Source organism: Meriones unguiculatus, chromosome 6 (genome assembly GCF_030254825.1).
Source record: "Meriones unguiculatus strain TT.TT164.6M chromosome 6, Bangor_MerUng_6.1, whole genome shotgun sequence".
In the NCBI taxonomy this organism is placed as follows: Eukaryota; Metazoa; Chordata; class Mammalia; order Rodentia; family Muridae; genus Meriones; species Meriones unguiculatus.
The window spans coordinates 53,821,232-53,841,332 of NC_083354.1; the positions used below are offsets into that span (position 1 = coordinate 53,821,232).

At 46.1% G+C, this 20,101-nt stretch overlaps 2 protein-coding genes across 5 annotated transcripts in view; both read left to right on the forward strand.

Moving 5' to 3' along the window:
• Zbtb38 (zinc finger and BTB domain containing 38) overlaps window positions 1-7,594 on the forward strand; it is a 33,415-nt gene extending 25,821 nt beyond the window's left edge. For all 4 annotated transcript variants that reach the window (XM_021648444.2, XM_060385464.1, XM_060385465.1 and 1 more), the window contains one exon: window positions 1,370-7,594. In XM_021648444.2, coding sequence (XP_021504119.2) covers window positions 1,370-4,933 — 3,564 coding nt within the window. In that variant the 3' untranslated portion in view covers window positions 4,934-7,594. The remainder of the gene's footprint in view (window positions 1-1,369) is intronic.
• Window positions 1-20,101, forward strand: part of Rasa2 (RAS p21 protein activator 2) — a 175,707-nt gene that overhangs the window by 25,821 nt on the left and 129,785 nt on the right. The window lies entirely within an intron of this gene.

The window sequence follows — 20,101 nt, forward strand, 5'->3', positions numbered from 1 at the left end:
ACACCTAAAACCTTCGAAACATTGTTTCTTGGACATTTTCCACAACAGTGGCAAATTTGACTAAAGAAAATAACTTAAGCATGCTACATACATAACATCCTTAGACCAGCCAAGAGCCATCACACCCTTCAGTTGTGTAAACTTAGGAAGCTGTGATGAGACTCCTTATCATAGACTCATAGACGTAGAAACATGCTTTCCTAGTCTAGTGTTTTGTCATCTCTTTGTTGCCTTTAGTATTCTACAGGGTCATTTAAAAACTGTGCTCCAGTCTGGTTATGACAAAGGGGAAATCAAACAGTGAGTTGGTTCTCACCAGGCCACATGTGGAGAGGAGGCAGGATGTCCCCAGTGGTCAGACTGTCACATACTGCCACTCAGAAAAGAAGCACGTCAGAAGAATGAGTTCAGTGGCTCCATCCATTCTCACTGCTTCTCTGAGTAGATATCCTCACACAAAGATACCACTCACTTCTAGGAAAGTTTTGAAAGCAAATTAATCAATTGTTTCTGCTTTATGAATTATGTTTGAATCTGATTATTGAGGTTATCTTTGAAAAGCTATAAAAGAGGCTGAGATTATGTCTCAACAGTAGTACCTTTGACCATCATGAGTAGAGGTCAGGGATTCAGTCCTCGGCAACATACACACACACACACACACACACACACACACACACACCCCACGCCGTCAAATGAAGCCAGGTGTGTTGACACAGGCTTTTACACCAAGTACTCAGGAAAGCAGATACAGGCTGATCTCTGAATTCGTTGCCAGCCTGGCCTGCTTACCTAGTTCCAGGCCAGAAGGGCTTGGGATGTGACTCACCTAGCATGTGTGATAGCCCAGCCCTAATCCCAGGTCCTGGGGTGGTGGAGGAGAACATTTGAAAGAAAACAAAGACAGGCAGATCTCAGAGTTCAAGGCCAGCTTTGTCTTAATAACAAGTTACAACTAGTTGGGCCTAAATTGTAAGACCTTATCTTAAGAGGGAAAAGTTAGAAGAAAAGAGGGTGCTCCTAAAAGAACACAGTGCCGCTTAGCTCTAGAATGCCAGGGCAGCAGCCTCAAGTGGGGAGACCCTTTCTGCTTGGACATACAGAAACTCGCTCTTTCCATATTTAGATGCATACACATAGTCCCAGGAGGATTTCCAACTACAGCTGCTAGCCGTGGCATGAGAAACAGTCTGGGGCAAGAGAGGTTGGCCTTGTGCTGTTGACTTCCACATCTTAGGAATAACAACAAGATGAGATAAACGTCTGGGTTCTCGTGTATAAAACACAATTTTTCCCAGAGTTAGCAAATAGCCTAGAAATGCAAAAGTCATTGATGGAAGGCCCCCTGACCACTTGTTTCTTGTTTCAGATGACAGTCATGTCCCTCTCCAGGGACCTCAAGGACGAGTTCCACAGCGACACGGTGCTCTCCATCTTAAATGAACAGCGCATTCGTGGTATTTTGTGTGATGTCACCATCATTGTGGAAGACACCAAGTTTAAAGCCCACAGCAATGTCCTGGCTGCCTCAAGCCTCTATTTCAAAAACATCTTTTGGAGCCATACAATCTGTATTTCCAGCCACGTCCTGGAGCTGGATGATCTGAAAGCTGAAGTGTTTACAGAAATACTTAATTATATCTACAGCTCCACCGTTGTGGTCAAGAGACAGGAAACTGTCACTGATCTTGCAGCTGCGGGGAAAAAGCTGGGAATATCATTCTTAGAAGACCTTAGTGACCGCAACTTCTCAAATTCCCCAGGTCCCTATGTAGTCTGCATTACTGAAAAGGGCGTGGTTAAAGAAGAAAAAAATGAAAAAAGGCATGAAGAACCAGCCGTTACTAATGGGCCAAGGATCACAAATGCATTTTCCATCATTGAAACAGAAAATAGTAATAACATGTTTTCTCCACTGGACTTGAGGGCAAACTTCAAAAAAGTGTCTGATTCCATGAGAACAGCCAGTCTTTGCCAGGAGAGGACCAATGTCTGCTGTGAGGCAGAGCCTGTCCACACGCTTGCTGAACATTCGTATGCCGTCTCCTCCATCACTGAGGCTTACAGGAGTCAGCCGGTACAGGACAGCGGTTCATCTAGTAAAACAGGAGAAGAAAACGAAGAAGCACCTGCCACAACAGTAAAGCCATGCCGAAAGCCAAAGACCCAAACCCAGGACTCCAGCATAGCCACAGAAAACATACCACTCCCTCTAGTAAGCAACCCAGAGTTCCGTCAAGAAAGAAGTCCACCACCAGCTCCAGTTCTGTCACACTCAGAACCTCCCAGCAGTGAAGGAGATGTCCGTTTCCCCAGGGCAGATGAAAACCAGCCTTCTGATGTTCCTGGTCCACCAGCAGCAGAGGTCCCAACCCTTGTTTATAATTGCAGCTGCTGTTCCAAATCCTTCGACAGCAGCACCCTGCTCAGTGCCCACATGCAGCTCCACAAGCCGACCCAGGAGCCCTTGGTGTGCAAGTACTGCAACAAGCAGTTCACCACCCTCAACAGATTGGATCGGCACGAACAGATCTGTATGAGGTCCAGCCACATGCCCATCCCAGGGGGAAACCAGCCGTTCCTAGAAAACTACCCCACCATCGGACAGGATGGAAGTTCATTCACAAGCCCAGAATCCTTAGTACCGGAAAACAGGACTGGTGAACTCTCCGGCACTGGGAGTGCCTTGCCCGACGCAGACCACATGGTGAAATTTGTGAACGGGCAGATGCTCTACAGCTGCGTTGTGTGCAAACGGAGTTATGTGACTTTGTCCAGCCTCCGAAGGCATGCGAACGTCCACTCGTGGAGAAGAACGTACCCTTGCCATTACTGCAACAAGGTCTTCGCGCTGGCCGAGTACAGGACACGACACGAGATCTGGCACACGGGCGAGAGGCGCTACCAGTGCATTTTTTGTCTCGAAACTTTTATGACCTACTACATACTAAAAAACCATCAGAAGTCTTTTCATGCCATAGATCACAGGCTCTCCGTCAACAAAAAAACAGCGAACGGAGGCTTGAAGCCTACTGTCTACCCATACAAACTTTACAGGCTCTTGCCTATGAGATGCAAGAGGGCACCTTATAAGAGCTACCGGAATTCTTCCTATGAGAGTGCTCGAGGAAGCGGTCAGAGGGGTGAGTCTGCCCCTGATGCCTTCATCATCCCAAATTCACAAGGCTCTGAGATGCCCACCCTGAGCTTCCAAGATGGCAGCACCTTGACCAGCATCTCCGCCATCCCAGTGGAAAGGCCCTCAAGGCAGGGTGCCCCCACTCCTGCTGAAGTCAAAAATACAGAAGGCATCAAATGGAGGAAGGAGGCACTGAAAACTGATAACTTTGATTCAGCTGAAGTGTCCGTTTCTTCCACTGGAAACACTGTCCTCGCCAACCTTCAGGCTGAGCCCACCAGTGTTTCATCTGTGGGCAAAAGCGGTGAGCACTCGGCCTCCGTGATCAGCTACAGTGGCTCGGTGCCCTCCGTCATTGTGCACAGCAGCCAGTTCTCGTCGGTGATCAAGCACAGCAACGCCATCGCTAGCCTGACCAACAGCAATCACAAAGCCCCTTCACAACCAGCGGTCAGCCCGTCCCTGAAAGAGGACAGCAAGCCTGAGGCAGAGAAGCCCAGTAAACTTGCAAGCAAAGCCAAAAGCATCAAGGAGAGAAAGAAAGCTATTCCGTGCAACAAGGGAGAAATAGCAGAGGAGACAAAACACGTTCCTGACCATGGAGGGTCTCCGGGTAAAACCACAGATGCTGTTGAGGAAACCAGCAAGATTGAAACATACATCGCAAAACCTGCTCTGCCTGGCACCTCCACAAATAGCAATGTCGCACCCCTTTGCCAAATAACAGTGAAAATTGGAAATGAAGCCATCGTGAAAAGGCGTATCCTTGGGACTAAGCTGTTTTACAGAAGAGGGAGAAAACCCAAGTATCAAATGCAGGAGGAGCCGTTGCCTCAGGAGACTGACCCAGAAACCCATGGGGACAGCCCCCTTGGGCTCTTCCAGGCTGAATGCGTAGAGATGAGTGAAGCGTTTGATGATGGGAGTGACCAGGATTCCACTGACAAGCCATGGCGCCCGTACTACAACTACAAGCCCAAGAAGAAATCCAAACAGTTGAGAAAAATGAGAAAAGTCAAGTGGAGGAAGGAGCGAGGGAGCAGAAGCTCCGGTGGCAGGTGCCGGTACCCAGCTGAGCTGGATCCCGCAGAGGTGAGGCTGCCTCCAGATAAGGCCTGCGAAGACGAAGAGGAAAATAAAGAGATGCCCAAGCTACAGTGCGAGCTCTGTGACGGCGACAAGGCAGCAGGGCCGGGCGCCGAGGGCAGGCCCCACCACCACCTCACCCTGAAGCCCTACGTCTGTGAGCTGTGTGCAAAGCCGTTCCAGAGCCCCTCCACGCTCAAGATGCACATGCGATGCCACACCGGCGAGAAGCCCTACCAGTGCAAGACCTGCGGCCGGCGCTTCTCCGTGCAGGGGAACCTGCAGAAGCACGAGCGCATCCACCTGGGCGTGAAGGAGTTCATCTGTCAGTACTGCAGCAAGGCGTTCACGCTGAACGAGACCCTCAAGATCCACGAGAGGATCCACACCGGGGAGAAGCGTTACCACTGTCAGTTCTGCTTCCAGGGTTTCCTGTACCTCTCCACAAAGCGGAATCACGAGCGGAGGCACGTTCGGGAGCACGATGGCAAGGGCTTCGCTTGCTTCCAGTGCCCCAAAATATGCAAAACGGCCGCCGCCCTCAGAATGCACCAGAAGAAACACTTATTCAAGACCCTAACCAAGCAGGAGAAGACGGGTGACATGTGCCACGAGAGCTCAGATCTCTTGGAGAGTCAGATTTGTACTGACTCGGAAGACGGCGACCAGAAGGATAACATGCACACCTTTGCTGAAGCTGTCCGTTGAGTGACGAGATCAGTTAGAAAAGTCCGCAAAAAGTGGTTTGTGATTTTTTTTTTTTTTTTTTTTAGTTCTTTAAAGTCTTAGTTTTGTTCACATAATAGTCGCAAGGGGATGGGGGAGATTAATTTTTCATTTGTGTAAACTCCAAAAACAAAAAAGGATCCTGACACCTACTTTGGGTTTTATCGTTCACTTCACACAGAGTGCATAAAAACAAAATAGCTGAATCCTCTAACGACCCAAGCATTTTGTGAAGGCTAATGAAGTTCTTAGCTGTGGTGTTTTGAACAGTGAAAAAAAGCAGCTGAATTTTAGCCTAATTTAAAACTTTCTCGTGAACACTAATGAGGACTGCTGAACTGTTGTTAGTCATGGGAGAAAATAAGGGTCAGAGTCATGAAGATGGCGTCTTTGAGATGTGTCAGAAGCTAAATGAGCTATGACAGTGTTTATTGCCATTCAGTTTCTGCACTACTAATCTTTGTTAAATCCGTGGGTATTCACGAACTGCTTAACAATATAACTGAAAATATGTAATGGCTAACCTAAAGTAGGACAGTCTACACTGTCTCGAACTACTTTCCTGCAACGAAAACCTTGTAAAATACATATATGAGTCACTCTAACTTTTAACTGTCTGTGTCCCTTGTAGAGAATTATAACAAGCAATAGACCTGAAAATAATGAGGACTGGTATAGAAATCAGTAGAGCATTTGGAATCTGGCCTATGAGCATGCGTGTGCTTCTCAATGGAATGCTGTGCTGTTCTCTTAAAGTATGGCTGAGCTGCTATTAGAACTGGTCTACTCAAGTCACACACAACACAGGTCATGCCTTATCCATGGGGAAAGCCTTCCCAGAATTTACCTGAGATTACCTGTGCCGTATAATTCTTTGCACTGGCCTCACCTCAGAGAATGAAGAATGGTCAAATTCTTCAGAACTCTCTGCAGTCTTCCAGTCATCCCAAGGCCATTGATGTCGGGGGCTATTCTACCCAGACTTAGGGGGTCAAATAATCCAGATGTCTCCCATTCCTCTGAAGGAGTATGCAGGAGGTTGAGTGCAAGACACACCTGTGATAATGAAGTCTCAGCACTTGGAGATGGCAGAAAGTCTTAATTCCTCAATTTTACACCTTCCTGGAGATAATGAAGCCCACGGGTACATGCTAGTTGAAAGGACAACAGAAGTCCCCACCCCAATTGATGACGTGAGGACAAGGGGACGTGACGGGCTTGCCTCAAACAGCAGCATTGTTTCTGAGGGCTAGGGAAGTAGAATGTGGCAGGACAGGGTTCTGCCCCTTACAAACCTGACTCCAAGCATCCCCAGAGCCAGAGGCCCTGCCTTCACACTTGCAGACACCTAGCCCCTTGCTAAAGCCCACTTCCGTTTCTAAATCGTTTTTTATATTCACTCGGACTGTTTTCCTTGCCCTCCAGAGTCTGCTTGCCCTTCAGGATGTTCTTTCAGGTGAACTAGGATCCTGGAGAGCTGGAACTCATGGTTCTTACTGTTAAAACTGCCAGAATAGGAAGGAGGGAGAGTCCATTCCTACCCTGCAATCACCAGTATGAGAAAAATTCAGAACAGTTCAAGAGTGGCAGGCAGCCATTCCCGTCCATTGGATTTAGTGGATGGAAATGCAAGGCTGGAAGGTTATCAGCGGACCCTAGTTTCTTGCAGTAAGTGTTGCACTAGCTCCACAATAGAAGACTTAGCATGGTTTGGGGTAGGCAAGAGAACATTTAGGCACCCAAAAAAGGACATGATTCAAGGTGACCTTTTTATACTGTAGTACTTTGCTGTTAAACAGCCCCAATATTATATCTGCATTCATCATTTGTTCATATACTTTCACCTACATACAGTATTATATACTAGAGAAAAATGGGGAAATGCAAGCAAATTCAACTTTATTTTATCCATTGTATATATGTACACCCACACTGTTCACTTGAGTTTTGTTAAAGAGGTAGTCACAAAGGGCTTATGAAAATCACTTTTGATTTAATAATTAGATGACAAGCAATCCTTGATCCACTAATTTGTTTTATCAGAGTTATGATTATGAAGCAATCAGTTATGTATTTAAGTTGTTTTGATTTAACTACAAATATAAAATTATTATATGTACTGATGTCTCCCAGCCCTTATATGTGGATATTTTTTAAGTGGACTTGTATGCTGAAAATTCTAGACCAAAGTAAATATGGCAGAATATTTATACATAAAAATAATTTTGCAAATATTTTCTATAATTGTATTATTCATTTAAAATGTTGATAGCTTGTGTTAGTTTCAGGGAGGGGTGTATATTTTGATAAAATACTTGACTTTGTAATTCTGTATATTCTATACAATTTATAGCAGAGCCATTTTAAGACAACTGGTTACTTTTTTTTGTTGTTGATTGTGAAAATGTTGAGTGGTGTTTGAGTACACATCGGGTACCTAGCGACCAAGTAGAATCAAAGTCAGTGTAAAGAGTGAACACACTGTATGCTGTACAAGATACACTGTAAGTTGCTGTTTTAGCATCTGTATTTTGGTTAGGAGATATTATTAAATGCAGATGTTAAGGGTTGGAAAGGTCTAATTTTATTTTTAGAGATGATGAATATAAATTCGTTTTGCTCGATTAAAATAGCTTATTCCTATATTAAGTCTCTTTCTTTAATGAGTTAGTGTTAATTATTTTGTGCAGCTGTTTCATCTTTGTGAGTCACGGCTTTGTGACACACAATACTCCTTCATTGTAATTGTTTCAATGCTTAGTTTCATGGAATCTACTGCTTAGGACTCATAAGCTGTGACATTAAACACAATAGGGACCAGACATGGTGGCAGATTCCTTCATCCCAGCACTCGGGAGGCAGAGGCAGGCAGAGCCCTGTGTCTGAAGGCAGCCAGGCTACAAAATGAGTTCCAGGCCAGGCAAAGCTACCAAAACAAACTAACCAAAAAACTAAAGAGACCATGAATGCTTCCAGTAACTGAGTGCTGGGGATAAGCCAGATGTTATGATGAAACCTCACAGTGAAATACTCCCTTGAAAGTATTCTGGTCTCACAAAAAAAACAGACGATAGGTGCTTAGCAGTGTCTTTGGGAACTGGGCCTTAACCCCAGCTCTGAAACAAACCCCATTACCTGTTGTGTGGTGACTTTGAGACAGTCCGCCAGCTAGAGAGGGTATGGTTTGCCTGACTTCAGAGTCCGTGTGTTTGAACTTTCTTGGCCCTTTCAAGACAAAGGCTTTTAACAAACTGGAGAGCAAGGGGAGAAGACAACATTGTGAAGTTTTGAGATGGTCTAGAGCAGCAGTTCTCAACTTTTCTGATAATGTAACCCTTCCGTATAGTTCCTCATTTTGTGGTGCCCCCACCAAAAGACAATAAAATTGTTTTCATTGCTACTTCATAACCATGATTTTGCTACTGTCCTGAATCATAAATATCAGTGTTTATAGTTTTAGGTGACCACTATAAAAGGATTGTTTGACCCTCCCAGGGGTCACAACCCACAGGTTGAGAGCCACTGTTCTGCAGGCTTCTATGAAGTGAGCTTGACGGAGGCTGTGTTCGACTTGATGTCATGTGTCCTGAGTTGCTCTTACAGTCTAGGAATATTATCCCATAAAACCCGCTTTCAAGAAAATGGAGTGAAAGCAGGGCACATGCCTATGATCCACTCAGGGAGACAGAGGCAGGCAGAGCTCTGTGATATCAAGGCCAATCTGATCTACAAATCGAGTCCAGGAGAGCCAGGGCTACACAGAGAAACCCTGTCAGGCAGGTGGGGGGATGACGAATGGACAATGAAGTAAAGTTATAATTTCATGTTGCTATCAGCTGGCAATATTTCGCATGAAAAATGTTCCATTGTTACAGGCTAACCTTAGCTGGTCATCCTGTGGCAATTGCAGTCAGTTATGAAGGGGTTTGAGGCTCAGGTGGGTAATGGTGGCACATGCCTTTAATCCTAGCACTCGGAGAGGCAGAGGCAGGTGGATCACAAGGCCAGCCTGTTCTGTGCAGCGAGTCTAGGACACCCAAGGCTACACAGAAAAAAAAAAAAAAAAACAAACAAACTTGTAGGTAGAGATAGAATCTGTATCAGTGCCATTATTAGAATTTTTTCTGGCTGTTTGGTTTTGATTTGGGCTTTTTAAAACAGGGATTGGCTATGTAGCCCAGACTGGCTGTGTCGCCCAGGCTTGTCTCAAGCTCAGCATCCTCCTTCCTCTCCCCACATCCTGTGATTACAGGTGCAGGCTACCATGTGGCCTTAAAATAGACTTAACTAAAGAGCCATGGTAGATGTAAAAGCCTGCACACACACAGAAAAAACTGGGATGGAGCAGGTGATGCACCAGCAGCAGCCTGAAAACTCAAGTGAGTTTATTAAACACGACAAGGAGGCGGGTCAGCTGATCAGTGTGGTTCCCTGTAGGGTAGCAGCCGGACCTGAAATCATCTGGGAGAAGGAAGCTGTGGTTGACGCTTTCTACACACAGGATCAACATCTGCACACCAGGGGAAGACCTTGCCACTCCCATGGGTCCAAGGCTCTGAGGTCCTTGACATGGCTGCACTCATGTCAACTATACACATTTTTCAGGACTTCATCTGCTCCCCAGAAAGGTGGGCTTAGTGCTTAACGGCACGTTCTGCTCTTACAGAGGACCCATATTTGATTCCCAACACCCACGTCAGGCATATACTGCTCTTAAGGAGGACCCAAACTTGATTCCCAGCACCCACGTCAGGAGGCTCACAACCACTGTAACTCCAGCTACAGGGAATCCAAAACCCTGGGCCTCTTCGGGAACCCACATTCTTATGAACATACCCACTCTTGCCGCCACCCCACATACATACGTGACTAGAAATAATAAAGATAGATCTTTAAAAATTCTCTTAATCACAGTTGTTGCGATTTCTGATCATTTGAATCAGAACCCAGTGATCTCTATGCTATCGTTTCCTGATCAGTAGGCCCACCTCCCTTTTTAAATTTAGTCCTAAAGAAATTAGGCTGTTCACAATGTAGATATTACCAGGAAAACTTCCTCAGTGGAACCGTACTCTCCCATTAGGAAGCGTGCAGTGTTGAAGACATTGAGTATAATTTGAAGATAGATCTAATAGTTGGTGGTATTTAGGTACCAGGGCGTAAGAAAAACTAATCAAGGAGAACTCTTCCGTTTTCATTCTGAGCAAGTGGAAGGATGGAGCCACCTACAGTCACACAGTCAGAGATTCAGATGAGACTGGTCTCAGGTGTGCAAGTGCTTCAGTTACTTGAAGCATGGCTGAGTTAGGTGCTGAGCGAACACAGGAGGAGAAGCAGAAAACACAATGCAGCAGGAAACACACACAATGAGTAATTGCAAGCACCGTTAAGTGCTGTGAGGAAGTGTGTGGTGTTAGGAGGTCACCTGATGGGGCAGGATGCTTTGGTCCAGTGGTTCTCAACCTGTGGGTCTTGACCCTTTTGGGGACCCTTTCATGGGGATTGTATATCAGATATTCTGCATGTCAGATATTCACATTATAACTCAAAACAGTCACGAAATTACAGCTGTGAAGTAGCAATGAAAATAATTTCATGGTTGAGGGGTTACTACAGCATGAACTGTATTAAAGGGTCGCAGCATTAGGAAGGTTGAGAACCACTGCCCTAGTTTAAACGTCAAGGAAAACTGACCTTGAAGAAACAGCGTTTGAGCTGACATCTGAAAGATGAGCAGCAGCTAACAAGGAGAGAGAGGTTCTGGGCCTGAGGAAAGTGCCTGGAGAGAGTCTCAGTGCACGGGAGGCCGGTCGTGACCAGGATGCAGGTGAAACGGGCTTGAGGTCAAACTGGATGGCAAAGGGCTGGAGGATGCAGGGCCTTTCAGGATGTGCTGAAGACCTGGGTCTTGTGTGAATGACAACACAGATGTTGGAGGCACTTAGATGTTGGAGATGTGGCTCAGTGCTTGTCTAGCATGTGTGAGCCCCTGGGTTCAATCCAAAGAAAGGAAAGGAGAAAAGGAAGAGGGGAGGGAAAAAGAGAGAGACAGAGAGGGAAGGATGGAGGAAAGGATAGACCAGTGAGTTTGAGCCTAGCCTGGTCTACATACCGAGTTTCAGGCCAGCCAGGACTACATAATGAAACCCTGTCAAAGTCACCATGGCTGAAAATGGTGGTTAGAAACAGCTGTTGGAAAGTGACTGCTAAAGCTGATTGTGACTTAAATTCAATGTCTGCAGTGACAATGGGGAGAAAGGAGAAGAGCTGAGAGATACTTAGGAGGTAGAATCAGCCAGACTTGGGTTGGATTTGAGACATGAGGGATAAGAAGGGACCAGGGATCATCTTTAGGTTTTATAATGATTGAAATTGAAAATGAAAAACATCTCCCATGAAGCTTACGTGAGAAAGAAGCCAGAGTTCTAGAGAACACCAGTATTTGAAAGATAAGTCAAATAAAATGCTCCACTCAAACAGGTGACATGTGGAAAAGGCCAAAACCTAGAACAGTCAGAATCTGCAGCACAAACCAGTCTCTGCAGAGATTAAGTTCCTCTGGTGTACGTTGCTGTAGAATACCATAGCCCGAAAGTCTGGGCAACTAAATTACACCCACATACATCCTGGCCCCTCTCATGGAAGGGCAAGGAAATGACATAGAATATCGTAGCCCGAAAGTCTGGGCAACCAGTTACATTCACACACATCCTGCTCCCGCTCATGGAAGGGCAAGGAAATGACGTATCAGCTAGAAAAAGGTTATTTCACATGAGCAGCCAAGCAACTGCCAGAGCAAGGCTGACTCATCTCTGGAACAGCTGCTTTTTCTTCCACACTCAACCAACCAGAGACCGCATACAAGAGGAGAACAGAACATATTTAACTAAGACCTTTTAGCCCGATTTGTAACTTTTAAATATCCAGACACACGGTATATAGGACTCCACCTGTGTTCTTGTCCCAATCTGTGGGGTTGGGGAGGGGTTGGCTGTCACTGCTCCCACAAACGCCAGCCAGCCCTTTCTTCACTCTGTGTACAAGCTCCTGGCCATATTAAAATGGTCTCTTCTGTTCACAAAGTCGTCCCTCAACACCTAATTTAAGAGTTTTTGAGTTGTAGTGCTGTCGGGAGACGGACCCTCAGACCTCTCCTGCCCTATGCCTGGAACCTCACTGCCACTCTGTGGGAGTGGATGAAGTCCTGGATGAGTATGTGCTGTTGACATGACCATAGCCATGTCAAGGACCCCAATGTCTCAGATCAATGGGAATGACAAAACCTTCTGTATGAGCAGGAAAGTATGGACTACAGCTCCCTCCTCCCCAATGTTTGCATCCTGAGACAGTTCCCCTATAGAGACCTCCTACCAGCATAAGCTAAACCTGCCTCCTCATTCAGCTGTAAACAAAACAACAAAAACAAGTCCATCTCCTCAATTCAGCTGTATGAAATGAATGCACTGGGCTGCTGCTATTATGTCTCCATCAGAGCTTACAGCCCACCTGACCTCAGGTTTTCTGATGCATGTCTATGTGTCTGTCCTTTCTTCCTTCCCTTATTGCTCCAATCAGGTCCACCCCACAGCCATTCTGGTCTTGCATGCTCCCTGGGGAAATCCATCCTCAACTTAGCCTCAACTGTCAAGCAGGAGCCTCCACTAGAGGGGAGCCCAGAGCCAGTTTCCTCAGCACTGTATCCGGGGAGACATCTACTGAACGTTTGACCTGCCATCCAGGGTGACCAACATCCCAGCTTGCCCAAGACTGAGGCTGCCCCCACTAACAAACGGGCATGGATGTTTGGTCGTCATAATGGAAGTCTCTCTAGAAAGGTGGGGTTCAAGGGGAAGGAGCTAGCAATCATAACGGAAGAAGTAATTAGGGAACTTACGTGAGTGAGAAGCAACTAGGCCCCAGAGAAATGTGTCCTGGCTGCCCAAGCCTGGGCTGGGAGGATAAAGGGGATACCCAAAGGGGGCCGCTTGCAGACCCAACTGGAGTCCTTCAGTCAGCTCACATAGATCCATCCACTCCCAGTTCTCTGAAGAGCTGAGCAGCTTCTGGCTGCCCACACAAGGCATTTCCCCCAGAATTTTTAAGAGTCCACTTTTGAGAAAAAGGTGCTAGCCTTTCCAAGTCTTCTCAGTATGGTAGATACCTGTGGGTTTTCCGGCTGAGACCTTTCGTATTTTTATGAGGAAAGCCCCTAAATTTCCTTCAGAAGCCACCCTTGTCTTCTCCTTCAGCAGCTCCACTTTCCAAGCAGATCTGAAATCAGGATCAGGTGACTAGGACCTGTGTAGGACCTTACCAAGAACTTCTCAGTTGCCAGAGACAGAAGCCACTGTTCACCATAAGGAAAGGATTGTACTTACGGTCTTGTGCTATACAATTGATGACACACTGGCTGTAGATCGAAGGTCCCACAAGGGTATAATGGAGCTGAAGAAACTCTTAGCACTTAGTGACACAGTAGCCATCAGAACATCAAAGCTCAGTGTTACTCAGGAGTTTGTGTCACTCTGGTATAAGCACTTCTACATCACTGCCACCTATATTAAAACAGAGCACCACACACACACACACACACACACACACACACACACACACACAAAGGTCTTGTGATGCATAATGATCAGAAACTGCTGGATCTTTTGGTTACTTTTCTCATCACATGGCCAAATACTTGACAGAAACAGGGAAGGAGATTTTCTTTTGGCCTACAAGTTTAAGGGCTAGGATCTATCACTGAAGGAAAGACATAGGAACTTATGGGTGGTCGGTTCATATCTTGGTGGATCAGGAAGCAGAAAGGTTGCAACTGAAAGCAGGCCTCAAAGGTCCACTCCACTCCCAGGAGACCACCTCCAGGCCCTACAATCTCCTGAAACTGGCACCACCAGCTAGGGACCACAGCTTACGGAGGAGACTTCGGATTCAAAGTGTAACAACGGTGTCTGTGTGTTTGTGTGTATTAAAGTTTGTTGTGAAAAGTATACCAGTAAGGCCAGCAACAGCCTCATCCATCTCATGTTCACCATTTTTCTCCATTGCCTCACGAAGCCACATACAGCAATCAACCTATACCAATTCTGTGCGCGTATGAGGTGCATACAATAATAACTTTGCCTAGTGACACATCTCAGAGCTCTTCCCATTGTTAGGTGACACAAACCATCACAGGCTTTGAGCAAAGCTGGATCCAAAAACCTCACACAATAACATCCTCACTCTCTCCATCTTTGCCCCCCCCCCTTCTTCCTGCTTACTTCTCTCCGGGTTGGCTTCAAACGAATACTGCGTCTCCCAGTTTATGACAAAGATGTCTGTACTTAGCACAATAAAGCTCTCCAGACCAAAGAAAACATCCTTCAAAGCAGAAAGCAGGGATTGGAAAATTGTCGCAGTGGATAATTAATTTGAAAGCCCGAATGCCTGACTTCCGCCCCCAGAACCCACAGCCCTCCGCATTTGTGCTATGTCATGCACGTGCTCCGTGCTGGTGACTTTCTATTGTCAACACAAACTAAAGTCACATGGGGAGAGGGATCAGAAAAAGAAGCACTGCCTACATCAGATTGGGTTGTGGGCACGTCTTCGGGGGATCTTCGTGATTGATTGATTGATGCAGGAGGGCCTGGCACTCTGCCAGGAGGCACCATCCCTAGGCAGATGACTCTGCTGCAGAGGAAAGCTAGATGAGCCGGAGTCAGAAAGCAAGCCAATAGACAGTGGTCCTCCAGGGTTCCTGCATCTAGTTTCCTCTTTGAGTTCCTGCCCTGACTTCTCTCAATGACGGACTATAACCTGTGAGCTGAAGTAAACCCTTTTCTTCCCTAAATTGCTTTGGGTCATGTATTTTATCACCGAAACAGAAAGGAAATGCCCCATCACCACTAACCAACACGTCACACACATGTACACATAGAAATAATAACAATATAATAATAATAATGCTGTATGTGGTAGCACATGCCTTTAATGCAAGCCCTTGGGAGGCAGAAGCATGTGGATCTCTTTGAGTACAACTCAGTCCAATCTACAAAGTGAGTTAATTCTAGGTCAGCCAGAGGTACACCCTGTCTCAAAAATAAAATATATTAGCTCAGTGTGGTGACACATGCCTGTAATCCCAGTACTCAGGGAGGAAGAGGCAGGTGAATCTCTGTGAGTTCAAGTCCAGCCTAGTCTATAAAGGAAGTCCAGGACAGCCAAGGCTACATAGAGAAACCATGTCTCAAAAAACATATATATAGACGCTTTTTTAACTCAAGCATAATGTGGTAGCACACACATTCTAGCACTCAGTAGACTGAGGCAGGACGATCAAGAGCCAAAAAGGCCAGAGGATCAAGAAGTCTACTGGGAGACTTGTCTCCTAATACTGTCAGAAGCTACGCCCATAAAGTCTCACCAACATGGCAGCCTAACTATGAACTGAACAAGGACAATAATAGATGTGCCAAAGTTGAAGGGGGAAGGCCCACAAAACCTCAACCCTTCACAAAGAACTGCAGACAACTAAGGAATGCTGAGAATGGGAGGAAGAGTCTTCCCCAGGGAAGAGCACACCAACCCTCAACCAGTACCACGTGGTCAGCCCTGAAAACATACATACGAGCAGCGCGATACAGACTGGGCAGGTTATGTTTAGGAATGCATATAACAACAACCAGCGAGAAAAAGAGGCCAGGAGTTTAAAAGAGAGCAAGAAGGGGGTGTATACAAGAGGGCTTGGAGAGAGGACAGAAGGGGGAGAAATGATGTAATTACTTCATAATCTCATACACATACACAAAAACAGACCTATACAATAGTGACAACAAAAGGGTCAGAGGCCAGCCTAGGCTATGCAGTGAAATCTTGTCAACAACAACAACAATAATATTCAGAGAGATGCCTCTAATGATCTCCTCTGAACCTGAATTCAAACATGGCACGGCCAGCATCATAGGTGACACTCAGCCTCTTCTAACCGGAGGTGAATGACCTCCTTGCAGGACATCTTGAAGAAAAGCTGATGGAACCGACACCAAACATTCAATATCAGCCAAGACTCATGCAGGCTCTGCGCCAGGTGTTTCAATCTTTATTTAAAAGAGTGTGAGGGAAAGGGTATTACTTTCAGCAATTACCAGATGCAGACCCTGCAGGCCCAAGGCACTGACTCAACTCTATCCGTCTGTGTGTTGAGAATGTACTTCGAATCCAGATGAGAAGACCTGTTCATTTACTGGGCATTCCATCAATGTCAGATACCAACTTACCTGTCCACAAAGTACACGCTTCCCCGTTTCATTCTGTGTGGGACAAGCAACAGTGAACTTTCACATCCCACCTCTGCCACGGCTGCACTATCAATTAACAGATGACAGGAAGCAACAGCAGGATGAGTGACCCAAGTAGTGTGGACAGTTGCGAAGAGCCACCCAATTTCCAGGAGCTCTCAGGGTTAAGAGAAGTGTTTTGTATTTAAAGAGCTAATGTATATACATAGGAACATTTGTTCAACATGGTACAATATTCCATAGATGCCAGAGACCTCTCTCTCTGTGTCTCTGTCTCTCTCATGTGTGTGAATGAACGTGCATATTCTTAGCCTTTTTCCTAATATAAATAGAGCACAGTACACACAAATGCCTTTAAAATAGAATGTGGCAACAGTCCACCCATCTTGTTCTTGCAATGGCTGCATAATGTGTAATTGTATGATGAATATGTAACCAGTTTCCTAATGGTGAGCATGTTTTCAATTTTGTGTTTTACGCACTTTAGATTTTTATAACAAATACAGACACCAATCGGGGAGGACGCTTTTATTGCCTCTTTTCATTTAAACACAAAGTCCTGCTAGACAAAACCCCATCCTATTATGAGATTTCTTGGTGGTTTGCAGGCGTTCAAATTCTGAGTACTCAGAGCTTTTCAGAATTCTGCTCTTTGTTTTGAATGCCAGTTAAACAAAGCCCGTGTCTTCGGGAACTTCCCTTGTTTAAACAAATGCCATGGTGGAAGGGGAAAACCCTTTATGACAGACTCCAAGAAGGCTGGTCAAAAGTTGAACTAGAAGGAGAAACCTCTCCCTGCGACATCTCCCCTAGGCTACGTCCCAGTCTACAGCGATCGCTGTGTTCTCTCCGCGCTGACGAGCCGCCTCTGCTCTCCCAGGCTGTGGGTGGAAGATGCTATGCGCACTTCCCCGGCAAAGGAATGTTTCCGACCAGCCACGCAACCCCGTGCGAGGATTGGTTCCTGCACGGTCAGGAGTTGCCCCTGGTCCAATGAGCTCTGACTACAGACTCGGAGCCGGTGACGACGGCTGCGGAGGCCCCACCCACAGGCCAACCTCACGCTGGGAAAGGCTATGGGGTGCCACCCCGTGGCTCTACAAAGAGAGGTTTATGAAAAAGCTGTTACAAACAAACAAACCCCCGCAGGATCCTGGAAGCACTGTCTCGGTGGCTTCAACTGGACAGCCTAGCTTTCTGGGCTGGAGTCCCCCAGGACAGATGTGTCTGGACAGCGAATCAAAGGACTGCTTGATTTAGATGTAGGCTAATGCCTGAGCGACGGCAGCACTTTGCGTTGGTTTGTAAGCTAGGTGAACTGCAGGAATAGGAGGTGTGAATTTGTGTATCTTAGGGTGCCGCAGCAGCTGACCGTGACCCTGGAGAGCAGCCCTATTCTGACAGTATTTATTTCACTTTGCTGTGTTGTAAGCGTGCTGTTTGAAAGGAAGTTCGGGCTTGGTGGCGCACTCCTTTAATCCCAGCACTTGGACGGCAGAGGCCGGTGGATCTCTGTGAGTTTGAAGCCAGCCTCTCTCTCTCTCTCTCTCTCTCTCTCTCTCTCTCTCTCTCTCTCTCTCTCTCTGTGTGTGTGTGTGTGTGTGTGTGTGTGTGTGTGTGTGTACACACGTGCATATCCAGGAACATCCGTGGTTTCACACACGTGGAGATGAGAACTCTACTTTCAGGAGTCAGTTCTCTCCTTCGAACCATTTGGGTCTCAGAGAGTAAATTCTGTTATTCAGGCTGACCCATCTGGCTGGCTCCCTTCTTGAGAATTTTGTTTTAACTTTTTTTTTTCAACTTTTTAATTCTGTGTATCTGTGTGCAGACATGTGCGTGTGTGTGCAGATGCCTGCAGAAGTCAGTGACATTGGATCCCTCTGAATCTGGAGTGACAAGCAGTTTTAAGTGGCTGGGAACCAAACTCGGCTCCATACAAGAGCAGCACACGCTCCTAACTATGGAGCCGTCTCCCAGCATCCTTTTAAAGCTTTTTTTTTTTTTTTTTAAGAAAATATAATTGTATCTGAGAGTGAACAAGCGTTGAGAGGAAGCCCATGGCGACAAAGACAAGAGCCTTACTTAGACTTGCGGCAGCTGCGGCCCTGACCCCCAGTAAAAGTATTAGCAGGGAAGCCCTGCTCTCCCTACATCTGCAGTGGAGCACCAGAACCACTGTCTTGGGAGGGAGCACTTAGTTACCTGTAAGAGGGAAATCCTACCAGCAGAGGTCGCTGATGTACCAGCTGGGAATCTGCAGCAGCTCCTCTCGCCCTTGCGCCTGGCTCCCTGCTCAGCAAAGTGTGTGCTCGCCGTTGGTAGATTTTCTCAGTTCGGCCCACCTCCGATACTCTTAAACTCAGGCTTTTCAACATTAAATCAATGTTTCAATACTCAGAACAAGGCAGCCTTTGTGTTCACATCACCAGGTTTAACCCAGGAAGTGGTTATAGGTGCTTCTAGCCTGGAACTTGAGGGAGGGACTACATACGGGCATTTGTATGTACACACACACACACACACACACACACACACACATACACAGTGGTGCATGTGAACACACACATTCAAACGGCTCGAGTTGGTATACAAAACCCTCTACTGAATGAATGCCGTGAACGGCGTGGAATAGTGCAGACACCAGAGACGGTACCTGTGGACCATCTGCATCTGAGCCACGCAGGATGTCAGAGCTAGCCATGGACAACAGCTGTGTATGATGGAATGACCTGCCGGCCCTCTTGAGTGGTCATCATTAGCCGTTCTACTAAAGGGGGAAGGAAAGGGGGGAGTGGGGACACCTCAACACCATCAAATTGTCACACGACCAGACTCATGGGCACTGGGCAAAAGATGGTGATGACCCTATGATACTGGAGGAATAAATGGCCTTCGCCCTTACGACTTATCCTATTGCCGCTGCTGCTGGTTTCTTCACTGATACCAGAACCAGTGTTTCCAGGCTTTCACCGTGGACTAAGGACCAGTGGCTCCTCAAGGTATTCACCACCAGATTGGGAATTCTGAAGCACAGCATATCCTATTGGTTCTGTTCCTAGAGAGAACCTTGCTAATCTGCGGCCCTTTAATACAGTTCTTCGTGTTGTGGTGACCCCCAACCATAAAATTATTTTTGTTACTGCGTCATAACTATAATTTTACTACTGTTATGAATCATAGTGTAGATATCTGATCTGTAGGATATCTGGTATGTGACCCCATGAAAGAGCCATACAACCCCCCAAAGAGGCCACACCCCACGTGCTGAGACCCACTACTCTGGCCCTGACTAATCCAAGTCCTGAGACATGGCTAACACAGCAGAGCCTCAAAGTGCTTGGAAACAGTGTCAGGAGCATCCTCTGAGCACCAATCAAGCCATCCCTGAATTTACACCTGGATTTTTCAGTGGGCCAGTGATTTTTTTCCCTTTGATAATTAGACTTGCACTTCTAGTACTCCTCGGGTAGGAGAGACAAGATAAATGTTTTGATGTTACTGCCTTTAAGATTCTTATTCATTCATTCTTTTCAAGTATTTATTTATTATTTAAATAATAAATAATTGATTAAAAATAAGTAATTTTATTATTTATAATAAATACTATTTATTTATGAAAGGCATGGCAACACATGCCTTTAATACCAGCAATCAGGAGGCAGAGGCAGATGGATCTCTGTAAGTTCCAGGCCAGCCAGGGGTATATGGTAAGACTCTGTCTCAAAAGGGGGTAGAGACGGAGAGTTGGTTCAGTGGTTTTTAGTTACTTTTCTGTTGCTGTGAAGATACACTACAACTGAAGAAACTTAAAGAAGAAATAGTTTCTTTGGGGGCGTGCTTACAGTTTTAGAGGGTT